Source organism: Crocodylus porosus, unplaced genomic scaffold (assembly GCF_001723895.1).
Source record: "Crocodylus porosus isolate Cpor-Errol unplaced genomic scaffold, CroPor_comp1, whole genome shotgun sequence".
Lineage (NCBI taxonomy): Eukaryota > Metazoa > Chordata > Crocodylia > Crocodylidae > Crocodylus > Crocodylus porosus.
Window position 1 is genome coordinate 2,665,475 of NW_017728915.1, and position 15,377 is coordinate 2,680,851.

General features: G+C 48.4%; 1 protein-coding gene across 2 annotated transcripts in view; it reads left to right on the forward strand.

The window, feature by feature from the left end:
- LOC109310419 (ran-binding protein 10-like) overlaps positions 1-14,636 on the forward strand; it is a 55,584-nt gene extending 40,948 nt beyond the window's left edge. The window contains exons 6-11 of one of the 2 annotated variants that reach the window (XM_019535533.1): positions 3,970-4,118; positions 7,052-7,247; positions 8,763-8,887; positions 10,066-10,211; positions 10,639-10,750; positions 12,846-14,636. In XM_019535533.1, the coding sequence (XP_019391078.1) occupies positions 3,970-4,118; positions 7,052-7,247; positions 8,763-8,887; positions 10,066-10,211; positions 10,639-10,750; positions 12,846-12,976 (859 nt within the window). In that variant the 3' untranslated portion in view covers positions 12,977-14,636. The remainder of the gene's footprint in view (positions 1-3,969; positions 4,119-7,051; positions 7,248-8,762; positions 8,888-10,065; positions 10,212-10,638; positions 10,751-12,845) is intronic. The other variant, XM_019535532.1, reaches the window with a different exon arrangement.
- Positions 14,637-15,377: the final 741 nt, after the last annotated feature.

Consider the following 15,377-nt stretch of genomic DNA (forward strand, 5'->3'; position numbering starts at 1 on the left):
ACCCTCCTTGAAGTTTGACCCACAGGGTCTCAGTTAAGCCTTCCTCAGGTCCCATTTGGAAGGTAGAACTGGTATACTGTTCCCTAACATAGAGCGCAACCTCCCCACCTTTTTTCCCCTTCCTATCTCTTCTAAACAACCTATAGCCCTCTATCTCTAATGCCCAGTCAAATGTTTCATCCCACCATGTCTCCACTAGGCCAGCCAGGTCGATTTTACTACTTGCAAGCGGGAGAGCAAGCTTCTCCTGCTTGTTCCCCATGCTTCTTGCATTAGTGAAGAGATACCTTAATCCCCCCGAGGGAGCCCTGAGCACTCCCCCAACCTGAGAGACAACTGGTCCCTTGGTATTTACCTGAGCTATACCTGGTCAGGTCCTACACCTGGTTGAGTTTTCTCTTGCTCCTGTGGATCCCCATCCCCCGATGAACTTAGTTTAAAGCCTGCCGGAGGAGGTCAACTAGCCTGTAAGAAAACAAATTCTTACCTTTGGGGGAGAGATGGAGACCATCATGCACCAGGGCGCCCTCTGTTCTGAAGTGTGGGTCATGGTCCAGGAAGCCAAATCCGGCGTGACAACACCAACTCTGGAGGCGCCAGTTCACCTCACGGATGCAGGCGCTCTGCCCCTGACAGCCTCCAGTAACCGGGAGGAGGGACAGAAAGACCACCTGGGCCCCCAACTCTCTAAGCTTGGCCCCCAGAGCTCTGTAGTCATCCATGATCTGGTCTGGACTACTCCAGGCCGCATCATTGGTTGCCGCATGGGTGAGTGCCATAGGATAGTAGTTGGAAGGCTGGATGAGGTCAGTGATCTTCCCTGTGATGTCCCCAGTCTTGGCTCCTGGGAGACGGTACACTTCTCACATCGGGGTCTGTGCGGCGGATGGGTCCCTCCGTTCCTCTGAGGATGGAGTCCCCTATGACAATGACCCGACGTCTCTTCCTCTGGGTCACTGGATGATGCTCACTTGGTACGGATGATGGCGTGCTGGATGAGAGCGTGGCTTCCTCCCTTCCTTCTTTCTCATGCCCAGTCTCCTCCAGTGCTGCCAGGGTCGCATACCTGTTCCCCAGTTGTACTGGGGTGGCAGTTGATGCAGCTACGTGCTGCCTGCAACGCCGCCTGGCCCTGGAGGTGACCATCCTCCATTCGCCTCCTGCAGACTCCTGGGTGGTGACAGCCTGAGGGGACGGGCCCTGCAGAGAGAGAAAGTACCCGTCAATCTCGTCCTCCGCGGCCCTGATCCCCCGCAGCCTGCTCACCTCTGCCTGGAGCTCTCTCACCTGCCCCTCCAGCGCCGCAATCCTGGCACAGGTGGGACAGGTGAGAGAAGCCCCCACCTCTTTGCTCCCCCACGGGGAGGTGGCCCCACCTGCGTGGAAGCCTCACTGGTCCCTGGGCCAGGAGGCAGCCATGGGGCAGGAGTCCTGGCTGCAGTCTGCGTGACAACTCCCATGCTCTTACCCCCACTCGCTTACCTGGAGACGACTCATGCTGCCACCGCCATTGGCTCTTCCGCTGCCTGCGGCCTCCCTCGTGCACCTCCCTGTGCGAACCCCAGCACAAACTCGAGCACGCCTGTTTGTGTGGCTCCCGCCCGATGTGGCTAAATAGGGTCAGGCGGGGAAAGAGTCCCCTGCCCAATCACCAGCACCTGGCCCCACTTGCTCCCTTGCCCCAGCTTACCTTCTCGTTGCTGCAACTGTCCGTTAGCAGCTGCTGGTGCTGGTGCTGGTGCTGGTGCTGCTGCTGCTGCCTCAAGGGTCTGGGGATACCAGGGGCACCGTGTGCCAACTCAATTCGGTATTCGGTGCCGGCTGGTAAGCAGCAACAGTGCCCACGCTCCACCCTGGCTGGCAAGTGGCAGCAGCGGCCACCCCCCCCACTCCAGCTGGCAAGTGGCGGCAGCAGCAGCCGCCACCCCGCCCCTGCCCAGGCTGGCAAGCGGCGGCAGCAGCGCCTGTTCCCCTGCACTGACTCCTGTATCAGCAGCCTACTGGGGCCAGTGGCAGCGGCAGCTGGAAGGACGCGTTGCCATTGCTTAGAAAGGCAGGGCAGGCCAGAGGCTGTGCACTGTTGGCACTGGCGTGTGGGCTTCAGGCTGTTACAGGGGGGTAGGGAAGGAAGGAAGGGGTGCTGACCAGCCCACAGCAGTTCCCCAGAACTCTTGATCCGGGGTAATAGATGGGGGAGGAATGGAACCTTCACTCTCCTTCCCTTGTGTTTGTGTTTTTACAATTCCCATTTTGCAGTAGCACCTCAAGCATTTCTAGACCAGGTAGATCAGGCGTGTCCAGCCTGAGGATAAGCTCCACACCACTCATCTGGCCCATTGGGCCAGGCTGGATTGGGCCCAGGGATGCTTTTCCCCTTCCCCTCCCCCTGCCCCAGCATTCCTGATCCAGCGCTGCTTCAGCTGGTCTGGGACTCTTGCTGCATGTGGCATGGATCCCAGAGTAGCTGGAATGGGTGCTGTGTGGGGCACGGTGTGGCCCATTCTGGCCTCTCCAGGATCCGTATCATGCATATCAGGAGTCCCAGACCAGCTGGAATAGCCACCAGATCAGATATGTTGTGGGGAACGGGAAGGGGTCCTTGGGCTCAATCTGACCTGTAGACCTGCTCTATGCCACAGGCATGCTATGCTCTGTGTGGGTCTGATCAGACCCAAGGATAGCACTGGGGGCCAGATGGTATGGCTCTTAGCTGGATCTAGCAAAATCAACATCCCCATTCTCCAAAACCCCAAAAAGCAGTCCATGTCATTCCACCCCTTCTCACTCCTGCCTTTGATTAAGGGGAGCATCTCCTCCAGCCAACCCAACCTCACTTCCCAACCCAGAGTCACTGCTCCCATAGGAATAAAGTAACAAATTCCACCCCCTAACCTATATGTGTCCAATCTACTCACAGTCCCCTACCTCACACAGAGGAATCCCCTCCTTCTATAACTGTCCCTCCCAAGCCCATACCTCCCTTTCTCATAGTGGGGCTGTAGCTGTCTCAAAACCTACTTAACCTCTTTCTTCCACTCCCCAACACCAAAAAAGCATGTTATTCAAATTTTAAAAATAACAACAAGCAATACAATACTCCTTTCCTGTTCCTAATCTCCATCCCTGTCAAAGTGCAATGCCAGAGGGTGCCCTTGAGTGTTGTCCTTCCATAGTGCACTTTTCTGGGTAGCCTGCAATCCTTTTGAAGCCTTTAGAGCAAACCTTCTTCATCAGGACAATGGAAATAAATCTACCACCCTGGGGCTTAGAGTGAACACTTGAGAGGCAGGAAAGATTAGCTTTGCAGTATCATCCACTTCCCCAGCTCCTTGGCTTGCAATCCTGGGAGAATTCCTTTGGGTACTGATCAGTCCAGACATTGATGCATTTGGTTAACCTGCAGGAATATTATTTGAGCAGTTTAGGCTTCCTTGCCATACAAGCAAAATGCTATGTTTGCTCATACTGTTCTAAATTAATGAAGCTTTTCATCACCTAGAGCCTGTGGTATCTTGTGCTTTCATAGCCAGCACTGCGGATGCCATAATATGGTCTTTTGCATTGTCTAGAAATGTGATTTGTGGCCTTGGTTGATCCAAGCTGAGGCTGCAGCATCTTGTCAATTGCATGTAGGACTTGCCTAATCACCTTAGAGGAGGCGGTAAACTACAGAATAGGTATCCACTGCTAAAAGGACAATTTTATGCATCATTACTTGTCCTTCCTTATGTAGGCCTTAATGCCAAGGAACACCTCTCTCTAGGCAGAAATATTTCAACTCCCTTCCTGCTTCAGCATTGCCCAAATCTTCTCAGCAAGGTGTGAGGACTTGTGAAAGCTCTAGCTTTCTCAAGGATGTTTGATTCCAGTTTGCTTTTGTTCTAAGACTTTACATAGAGCAACGAACAAAGCATTAGTGCAGAAGCTTGTCACCCACCCCTTTCTCTTTCTTCCTCTCTATGAAATCAGGTGCCGGCAGTTTGTGGAGATGGTGAATGGAACAGACAGTGAAGTGCGTTGTTTCAGTGCCCGTAGCCCCAAATCCCAGGACAGTTACCCAGGGTCCCCCAGCCTAAGCCCTAGACATGGATCGAACAACTCGCATGCTCATAGCACTGGTAAGTGGCATCCTTTCTGCATCTCCACATTGAACGGAGCTGGTACGGGGGATGTGGGTCACTTTGCTCATTACACACTGCTTTTTATATTTTACTCTTTGGAAAACATCTGTCCTTGCTACTGCCAGCAGGGAGGATGTTCAGTTATTGGAGTGTACTCTTTATGACAGATATGGCCTATAATTAACTTCTCATCAGTTATCTTTAACAGATAATGTGTTGTACAACAGATTCTTTCAGGATAATGTGCTAGAGAGAAGTTTAAAAAAACCCAGCTGTATAGTGCATGATGGAGATTGATTGAAAGCTTCAGGGGCGAAGCTGGCCTGGAAGCGGGACTCGGTAACTGGAGAACCAGTGAAACAGTCATAGTTGCAGTCTCAAGCTTTGTGCTCCCAATGGAAAAGGCTTTTAACTTAGGCTCTAGTGCTCTCCACCTGGCAATCTTAGCTCCTTTGACTGCAAGGCTCCTGCTGCTCCGTGTGAAAAAGCTGCAAGTGTTAGATGGAAGAAGCCAGAGCATTGTTAAATATTTCTTTGATTTTGGAAGACTGCTCCATAACCCTGCTCCTTCAACCACTTCTCCAGCCCTGGGTTCTCAGTGCACATATTTACATATCGAAACAGGATGTGTCTCTAAAAATATGCTCTAGGTCAACCACAAGATGTGTGCTCAGTGCAGAATGCTTCTCCAACTAGATGGTCAGCATCATTCCTTCTGGCAGTTGAACTAATGCATCCCTCCCTGTGGCAATGACTGTATTCAACTAGAAAATTTCTGCATCAAAAACTTAATGACAAGGGAGGAAATAATTCACATGTACTGATTGATCTCTGACTTGGGGTCTGTGTCCAGTTCTCAGTGGACAGATGTCTAGATCTAATTTAACACTGATTGGACTTCAAGAATAAGATACTAGTTATGTTCTAACAGAGCTGCGTTTTGTCATTAAAACTGAAATTTCTATGGTGTTGATCATTTCTTCTCTGTCTTATTAGAGCTCCTCTGTTGTATTGATGTATATTGTGCTGGCTGCATTTTGTTTTTTCCTAGCATGGTATCTTCCTACCTGATTCAACATGGGTACTGTACAACAGCAACTGCCTTTGCCAGAGTGCAAGCCCCACAATCCAGGAAGATCAGCCCAGGCTGTCATCAAAACGCGTTCCCGTAGAGGTGCACCAATACATCGGTCTATATCATATCGGCACCAGTAAAAGGAAAATTGACATTATCGGCAATCAGCATTTTTGGCTGATGTGGCCAATAATGTTGCTGATAAATACCACCTGCATGCGCACAGCCGCAACACACAAGCGGCCAGGAGTGCGACCCAGCAGCTTGGAGAGCAGTGTCCAGCTGGTAAGTCTGGGGCTCAGGAAGGGGTGTGGGGAGGGGCAGATAGAGGCCTCTGTGGTGAAGGAGGGAGTGGGGCTGGGGCAGGCGCTGGCCAGCTGGGGCAGAGTGCAGAACAGAGCCACCAGTGAGCAGCTCATCCAGGGAGGGGAGGAAGGGGAGGGTGTCCCTCCGCTGTGCACACCTCCAGGGGAGGCATGGGGAGAATGTGCTCCCCGGTTCTGTGTAGGGGGCAAGGGTGGGCTGCTGCTGTGAGCTGCGGCCAGGGACTGTGCTAGGGTCTTCCCAGCATGGGGGCTGGGCCAGGGCTGCACTCAGGGCAGGCAGCAGCACTGGGAGTGGGGCTACAGGGTGGGCTACAGCCACCCCAAAATTCACCGTAGCCTCCCCTCACAGCACTGCTGCCCACCCTGAGTACAGCCTGGCCCAATGCCACCCCATCCCACCCTCCACTGGGAAGAGCCCAGCGCAGCCTCTGGCTTCAGCCTACAGTGGCAGCCTGCCCTTGCCCCCCACACAGATCTGTGGGCCACATGCTTTCCATGCCTCCCCTGGGGATATGCACAGCAGTGGGAGCAGCCCCGCTCCCCTCCATGGACGAGCCACTCACAGCTCTGTCCTGCACCCCTCCCTGGCTGGGCAGCGCTTGCCCCAGCCCTAGCCCCACTCCCTCCCTCACCTTGGAGGCCTGGATCTGCCTCCTCTGTGATCCTTCCCACCCCCCACCCCACCTTCCCCTGAACACTCACCAGCTGGACGCTGCTTTCCAAGCTGCCAGACTGCATAGCAGCAATTGGATTGGTATCAGCCAATATGGCTCATTAATAATCAGCCATCAGTATCAGCCCAAAAAATTGTTATCGGTGCACCGCTACTTTCCTGCACCCACATACTCAGATCTCATACTCAGATCTTCTTGATTTCATTCACTTTCAAAATGACATTGTCCTCATCCGTGTAGGCTTCAGAAAGCTGTACATTTTACTGCAAGCAATAGCCATGTGAAGCAGTGCTTGTATATTCTTCACTTACATGTGTGTGATGTGTAATACAGATTTCTTTGAAAATGCTAATGTGTACATGCCTAGTTAGTGACAAGCTAATGATTTTGAATACATAACCAGTGTTATCCTCTTTTGTATGTGGCATGTGATTATATAGTTTTAGGCTTGGTTCTCCTTTCACTTATGTCTATTGAGAAGGAATTATTTTAATTTTATGGTAACCATCATTAAATTATAATGCTGTTGACTGTTTCATCATGAGATGAAATTTGATGCAGTTTGAGGAAAATTTGTTACCATTCCTTCTGCTCACTTACTTTTCGCAGCTGTTGAATTTTGATTGAGTTCTCTCCTGTACGTTGCATTTGCACCTTTTTTCTGCAGGGATGAGTAAGAATTCCAGTCTCTAAGAAAAACAAGTTATTTGTGATGTCTTGTGTGCCCAACACTTTGTCCCATTGCTTCCTTTAGTGTCTGAGTTCATTTATGTTGATCCTTACGTACAGTCTGTGGTCTTGTTTCAGATTAGAGGTGCCTAGGCTGTCCCCTTTGATACTCGTTTCTTTTTTCAGGAGCAGACAGTCCAAGCTGTAGCAATGGAGTCATGTCCACCAAAAGCAAACAGAGCCACAGTAAATACCCAGCACTGAGTTCATCATCTTCCTCCTCCTCCTCATCCTCTCCTTCATCTGTGAACTACTCTGAGTCAAATTCAACAGATTCCACCAAATCCCAGCAGCACAGTAGTACGAGTAACCAAGAGACCAGGTATTCCTCTTTAAGATGCCTGAGGAGGACCAAATAATGGGAGTAGGCCAAGTCCTCTGTGTGCTCCTTCCATTGGCAAGGGCTACTGGTGGCAGCTACAGGAATTAATACTGAGCAGCAAATGGCTACTTCAGTTCCATACCCCTGCCAAAGCCAGGATTTTCTGCTGCCCATTTCCATACAGTGGGTTAAACACTGGGGATAGGTTTAAATGCTCCACAAATACCTCTGCAGCTGATACTCTGCCACTCCAATGTTTTCACTGCCTGGGAAATGCCAAAAAGGGAGAAGCCAATCTAACTCTGCCTCTTTTGCTGCTCTCTCAGTCAAAGTAATTGCTATTGGACAATCACTTACCCTCCAGGAAGCTGTGTGTTTCCCCCCCATGAAATGAGCTGGATTCTGGATGCACTAGGAGTTTCTCCAGGGCTTCCTATTTTTGTGACTGAGTCATTTCCCTTCTACGTGAGATTACATTCCAGGGCTGGGTGTTCATTCTGTGGTTGAGTTAACAGCAGTTTATGTGCCCATGCCAACCAATAAGAAAGGCTTTGTGAATTTTGGACATCCATTCACCATTGAGTCATAGGGAGTTTTAGGACACCCAGGGATTCTGAGCCTCGATGGTTGTGCCTCCTTTATATTATGGGATTTAAAATTCACTAATGAAGGGTGAGAGTCCAGTTCCCTCTGGGTGGCTATTGCAGAGTGTCTGGAGTAGTGCTGGAACAGAGGAGATCTTGATTAGAGGGGGCATCAGTCACTGCAAGCTAACACTGATGCTCACTAGTAGTGTGCTAAATACAGTTGCCAGGAAAGCTTGCTACCAGCTCTGCTGTGACTGCCACAGAATCAAACTGCATGTAACTATAAGCAGGGAACACCATGCAGAAGTCATACAAAACCTCTTCAGAAATGCTTGGCACTGCGAAATTCATGCCAAAGGGGATGGCTCTTAGTCTTAAGCTTCAGATCCAAAAGGCCAATTGTCTTTGAAACCTTGAGGTCAAACTGTAGCAAAATCATCTCACCATTTTAGCTTTCTGTGCTAGACAAATCCAGATCTTAGCAGTTTGCTGTGTTGAAGTAAAAATAAAGAAATTAATAATATACCTGTCTGTTATGCCCGAATATTAAAAGCTTTGGGGTGAAGACCATTTTGTAGTACACAATTTTGTCTCGCTGACCTTATCCAAAAATTCCCCTTTGTGCAGTGTGTTTTTTGCTGCTCACACCTCAAGGATAGCTGCTTTTTTTCAAGTGGTATCTTTGTAAGTACTTTGCACCTTCTGTCTTGAAGGATCCCATCAGATTGGGAACTTGGTTGACAGATTGCAGTTCTCAGTGTCCTGAAACTTGGTTTTCTTGGACTTGGATCTGTTGTCTCATCTTCTGTGGACTACTGGGTATCTAGCTCTGAACCCTAATTGCGCAGTCACTAGGTATACACTGTCTTGGGAATATTTCCACTTTCTCACTGTTTTCTCTGGCCTTTCTTTCTCGTTTCCACTCTAGTGACAGTGAGATGGAGATGGAAGCTGAACATTACCCCAATGGAGTCCTTGAAAACTCATCCACCAGAATAATGAACGGCACCTACAAACATGAAGAGATCCTACAGACTGATGAGTCCAGCATGGGTAGGTTTCTGCTACCACATAAAAATTATGAACAGAAAAAGGAGCTAACAATTATAGCGCTTTTCCTTTTCGGGCTGGGGGGGAGGCTTATTCTGAAATCTGTGCCTCAGCCTATGGTGTGAATGAGTGTTAGAATCCCTAGTATGGAGGGAGAAATTGACCCCTCTGGGTATTTAGCATGAACCCAGGCCTTTTCAGGGGCCATTTGGAGCCAAGTGCTTGATGCTGTGCAGCTTATCTACTATTTTGGTGCACTGATTGGCTTTGGAGAAAGGTCTCTCTAGAGTGGACTCAAGTAGGTCTAATTTTTCAATGCACTTCCTGTACAAACCACAAGTGAACTACAGGCAAAGCTGATTTCTGTTAAAAATGACCTTATATCATGTGGGTCCTGCTGCTTGAGGAACTGTAAGGGAGAAGAGGGCAGCAGAGTGGAGATACCAGGCTAAAGCTTTGTTCAAATCCAGCTCAGAACTGTCCTGACCATTACCACAATCTGATCAAATGAGTTGGGGTAATGAGGGTCTTTCTGTTTCCTGGTTGTTGGTATACAGAACTTGACAAGAACACATTTGTTTTCCTTTTGGCAACCTCAGCCAAGGGGAGCAAGGAGTGAAAGGACATAAGGACAATTGCACTCTGGACTGAGGGAATCCATCCAGATCAAGCCAGATCACATGGAGAGGCTCAGTTCTGGCACTGCCATGGCCCATGCAGTAACTGTTCTGCATGTAAAAGGCTTCAGTGCTTGAGGTTGTCCTTAGTATGTTTCTGACGTGGAATGGGTGATAAGACTGCAAATAACATTCCAAACTCCTGTGACTGAATCAGCAAACTTGCTTCTAGAAGTTTCCTGTTAAACCCTGTGTACACGGTCACTAAGTACAGGCAGCCTTTACTGTATTGTGTCTGTACCGTACCATGCAAGCACCCCCTGCTGTCAGGCAGCTTAGCTTCCCAGATCAGAAGTCCACTCTGTGAGACAGTTCTTCAAATAAGGAGCCAAATGAGGAGATCCTGCCCATTTTCTGTAGAGTGAGGGGCATCTGGTTGTCCCTCCCCTTGCTCAGAATTAGGAAGGTGGGGAATGGCTGGGTGCTGGGATTCCCCTGTTTATAGTGGAGCAGGTGGCAATGGGGAATGCTGCCCAGCAGTTATTTCTCTGGCCCTTGTTTTAGAAGATGGCTGCCCCCAGAGGCAGCTCTGTGGAGGGAACCATGCTGCCACAGAGAGAATGATCCAGTTTGGGCGGGAGCTGCAGACCCTGAGTGAGCAGCTATGCAGAGAATATGGGAAGAACACGACGCACAAAAAGATGCTTCAGGTAAGGCTGGACCTTGTGTGTGCTCACAGCAGAATTAGCATCTAGCAGCAGAGCTGTGACTTCACATGCAGAGTCCAAGGAGGCTGAGGGGCAGAGGTCTGCACAGGGGACAATAGCGATGTGATCAGCAAATGAAATTCATTTAACCTTTCCTGTCTGTGCCTAGCCCTCATCAGAGAAAAATGAGGGGTTGCAGTTCCTGCCTGCCCTCTCAGGGTAGCTACCTGCTCCAAGTGATGCTCTGCATTCCCTCCACTGTTGGCTGCCTGCCCAGGCATGAGCAGTGTCCTTTCTTATCTAGATACGTACTACCTACTGATTTTTGCAGAGATGCCTTGATTGCCAGTTTACTAGCAGCCCTCCCCACTTTCCTGTCTATTTGCAGGCCTGCTCACCTTACTACTGGTGCCTCTGTTCTCTCCCCCAGGATGCTTTTAGCTTGTTAGCGTACTCTGACCCTTGGAACTGTCCTGTTGGTCAACAGTTGGATCCGATCCAGAGGGAACCTGTGTGTGCTGCACTCAATAGTGCTATATTGGGTAAGGCAGGGGCTAGATAACTGTGTGACATAGTACCATGTCTATCTTGCTTATAGGAATGGATCAGAGGGATTAAGGGTGGTGACCATGACAGCTTAGTAAGGGGTTAGGACAGGGGAAGGAGAAGGAGGGAGACCAGATACCTCAGCCTGCTGCCCTGCAAGTAGTCCTGGTGTTGTAGCACATGCAGGATTACAGGTATCTACCAGGGACATCTTCCCAGTCTCTGATAGGGAAGGTGTGTTATGGTGTCTCACATCACTGGGATTCACATCCTCTGCAAAGTAGGTTACAGTGGGTTGTATCATGATATGAGAGTCTCCAGTCCATAGATGGCTGCAAGAAGGACTGGAAAGCAGGGAGGCAGAATTGTAATTGCTGTTGACTTTTCACTGACCATTGGGAGCTTCAGCTGTTTAAATGAGACCTCTAAGAACATTGCCTCTGCATTCTCCCACTTGTGAAGGTGGAGCCTCACAGAGCCTTATAAGCTTTCTGGAAAGCTGTGTCCTCGGGTGTACAGAATAAATGGAGCCAAAGTTATGGAAGGGCCATCTGGCCTCATCCACTGCCTGTCTTTCCTTTTCATGCTTAGCTACATGGAGGGGGTCTTGCTTGGTGTTTAGGTACTGTACTGAGCATTTTCTGTAGCCAGTTTGCTTTCTTCTCACTAGCCTTTTTTGCCATTTATATAACTGTGCATTTCAGCCACTTGTCCTGTGCTTCAGACCTGCGTTTGTGCGGTTTCTATCTGGTTCATTTATGTCTCCAGACAGATGCCCACAGCTGCTTCTTTATTTTCCTTATACATGCTTGTTTCTTAGCCCAGCAGTGGTTCAGGACCCTAGTCTCCGTGTGTTCTCCAGCAGATGCAGGCGTCTCCAGCCTTAGGACAGAAGCTTTTCACTCCAGAATCCCCTGAGGGACCCAATCCAGAAAGAGCAAGTTTTGAACCACCCACAGTGTGTAGTTGCCACAGGGCAGAGACCTTTCAGAAGGGAACTGGCCAGTTCCAGAAACACATTAGTGCAGAAATCTTTGCTACTGAGCTTGCCACTAAGCAGCATAGGGCCCGGGTAGGAAGCAATAGCTTGGAACTAGCTCTTCTCTGATAGATCAGGACAGGACATGTATGGCACCAGGGAGGCTAAGAATTAGAGCAGGCATTTTCAACATTTTTAAATTGAAGACACCCCTCAGAAAATGCTTGCTCTTAACTCTCACTCATTTTTTGAATACAGAAAAATAATAGAGGAATTCTTGTGTTGTAAAGAGCTAAGAAAAACCACAAGAGACCAGAGTGTTTATTACACCATGATTCCTATTTGACATCTCTGGTTTATCTTGTAAAGCACTTGTGGGTGTTTGCACCCCTAATAGTGCTAATTTTACTCAGCACCCCTAGATAAATTCATGAATGATAGATCAGTTACTAGCTATTGAACAGAACAGTTGAAGATATTTCCTCTGGCATCTCTTAACTTATAATGGTAGATGGCAGGGAGGGTATTGAATAGGTATTAGTATAGGTATAGGGAGGGTATTAAATAGGTCACTCTAGATTTGTCTGGTTCAGTGCTCTCTCTCTAGTCTATAGCATCCACTTCTGCCACTGTTGAAGACAGGTTACTGGTCCGACCCAGTATGGCACTTCTTTTGGTTTTATTCCCCACCCACCTTCCTGTTCTTGTCCCAGTTCTGCTTTCTTGGATACTCAGGATTCAGTGGTAGGCAAGAAGGCAGCACAGCCTTTTTCTTGCTTTGGCTCAACATTTGGCGCCACAATGGTGCACTCACATGGCCCTGAGCAGCGCCACTTTTCAGAGGCTCCTGAAGCTCTACGGTGCCAGGAGGAGCATCTGGATGGGTGGGCATGTGTGGGTGTGTGAGCCTGTGCAGAGGCAAAACTGTTGCACAAGCAGCCTTCTGAGTGGTGAGTAGTTTTTTTCTCAAGACAGCATGCTGCCCCTTGGCACTGTTTGCAGTGTGTAGGTGAGGGGCTGAGAGGTCATGGGTGTAGCTCATAATAGGGGCAAGGCCCATGAATCACTGCCGTACGTCCATTCTAAAGTGATATTTTCTTTCTTCCCCACAGAATCTCAGAACCTGCCAAAACAGCCCCCCCTGATGCTTGCCCTGGGCCAGGCCTCAGAGTGCTTGCGGCTCATGGCTCGTGTGGGCTTGGGTTCCTGCTCCTTTGCCAGAGTGGACGACTATTTGCACTAGCCACCAGAATGAGATGGAGTGATGTCCTCCAGTGCTGCCCTTCACCCTCCATTGCCGCCACCAACACCTCCTCTTCCCTAGCCTGACCTCCCTGCTGCCCAGTGAAAGGACAAAATGCTGGTTGAGTTAGTCCCTCATCACCAGTGGTCCCTCAGCACACAGCAGTTTCCAGCCCCAGAAGTGGCTGGCAGACCTCTCCCATCTCCCCTGTCACTGTGGCTGCAGCAGCACTCAGTATTTGCTGGTTAATCTAATGTAGCGCCTTCCGATTTAGGTTTTTATCTTTATTTTGTTTTCTGACTGAGCCACCAGTATTTATATCTGGAGAGTTTGTACTGAGCTGGTTTCTGCTAATTTAGTGATAAAGCTCATCCAAGTTGGTGACAGCTTGTTGTTTTCTTAAGAACCGTATCTCCATCTCTGCCCTTGCCCACCCACCACTGCACGCACGCGCACACACACACACAATATTTATCCCATTCTGGTTACCTGAGCTCTTCCCCAAGAACAGTTTAGTGTTTTTATTTAAATCCCATTCATTAAAAAGGTCTCTTCCACCTTGGCAAAAAAGTTGTTCATGTATTTATTCTCCACAGACCAACACCACTTGTGCCCTTCCTACCCACCCCTTCCTGCAGTTATTTTTAGGCTCTCTCCTGCCAGGTGCTCAAAATGGGAAGTGATTCTTTTTCCAAGAACTGCTTCATCACTTAAGCATGTTTGTCCTAGTATTGGGAAAAGTGAGAGGAAAGGATACCTCTACCTTGTTCTTGGCAGTTGCACTAAAAAGTCCAAACGGATCAAAGGCACAGGGCTTTGTGTTTGGTTACAAATCTCTCTTCTTTCCATAATAAGGCTAGGGGATGAAATGCTGCCTTAGTTAGAACTGTCTGCCAGGAATCTTCATGGTCACACATGAAATAAATCCACAGGGCTCTTCCTAAAGTGCAAAAGCCTGGTAGAAGCACTGTACTTGAGACAGCAGCTGTCCTGTTTCTGTTTCTGCAGCTTGCAAACGTCATAATTTTATAGAATCAGGCTATGTACAGCATCTTTTCAATAAGGCAGATTTTTATGTAAATAGGGGCCAAACCATTATATTACATTAAAGGCAGCAGGTATGTTTTCTGGAGGCTAAGTGTTTTGAGTTTGGAAACAAATCAAGCCCCAAATAGCTATGACTGCTTAAGCCCAAACAAGAATTGATGCTTCAGTTCAGTAATATGCTTCAATTCTGTGGAGGCAAAGATTTCTTAAAGTGATAACTTTTACTGGACTAACTGTATAGTCAAACTTTAAAATGCAAGATGTTCTTCATAAACTAGAGAACAGTCTGATGAAGAATGTCTTGAATTTGAAAGCTTGTCTTAACTCTATCCCAGCTATGCAGTTGGTTCCATAAAAGATATCACCCTACAAAAGCCTTGCCTCACATAATTCCTGGACCATCACAATTACAATGCAACTCTAACACTATCAATATTGTGGGCTCACGAAAGTGCTGCCAGGCATTTTGGATTACAAGCACTCACTGGTTAATAGTGTTCAGAGGAGTGTGTGTGGCTATGTGACTAATGATGCATGACAGGGCTTTATGCATTTCATGTTACAGCCACGTGCCATTGTTCACACATAAGATGATACAATATGATTGCAGGTACAAAACAGTACACCTGATCTGACTGAATCTCAGTAGAGCTTTGGTTATAAGATTGGAGTTGTTGCAGAAGTGCCAATGCTGCATGTACCTCTGTTTCTTTAAAAAAAAAAAAAATGTAAATCACTTTTTTAGAAGGAGTAATGAAAAATTGAAAGTGTGTGCATTACGATTCATTTACACATACTTGGTGTAAGGTGTAGGGACCTGATGCTTACAATTCCAGTTGGCCCATCCTTTCAGCTCAAATAGCAAGAGAGTGTATATACCACATGGAGGAAGGACTGGCTAGTATCTGTTAGTGCCTGTCTCTCTACATGTCAAGTGTTAGCTATATTGGTTTGGAGGGAACTTCCTCACTGAGTTAAGCACCATGAGCAGAGGACTGAAGCTGTAACAGGTGACTCTAGGGCAGGGGCAGGCAATTATTTTGGGCAGAGGGCCACTTACTGAGTTTCGGCAAGCCATTTCGGGCCTACGACAGGCAGCCCAGGGCAGATTAATATTAATTTTCTACATTTTTTAGGGGCCCCAAAGGCCAGATAGAATGGCCTGGTGGGCTGCATGCAGCCCATCCCTGCTCTAGGGCACCCTTCTGCTGAAGCCCAGCCCCCACAGTCACAGTTGCATTTGTAGACTTACTTGCCTGGTGTCGCGCACATGCCATGCTGAAATGCTATGCCTGTTCCACACACTAGTCCTAAACAAAAAGTAGTGTGCTTGCGTAAGTGAGGTGCTGTGTGC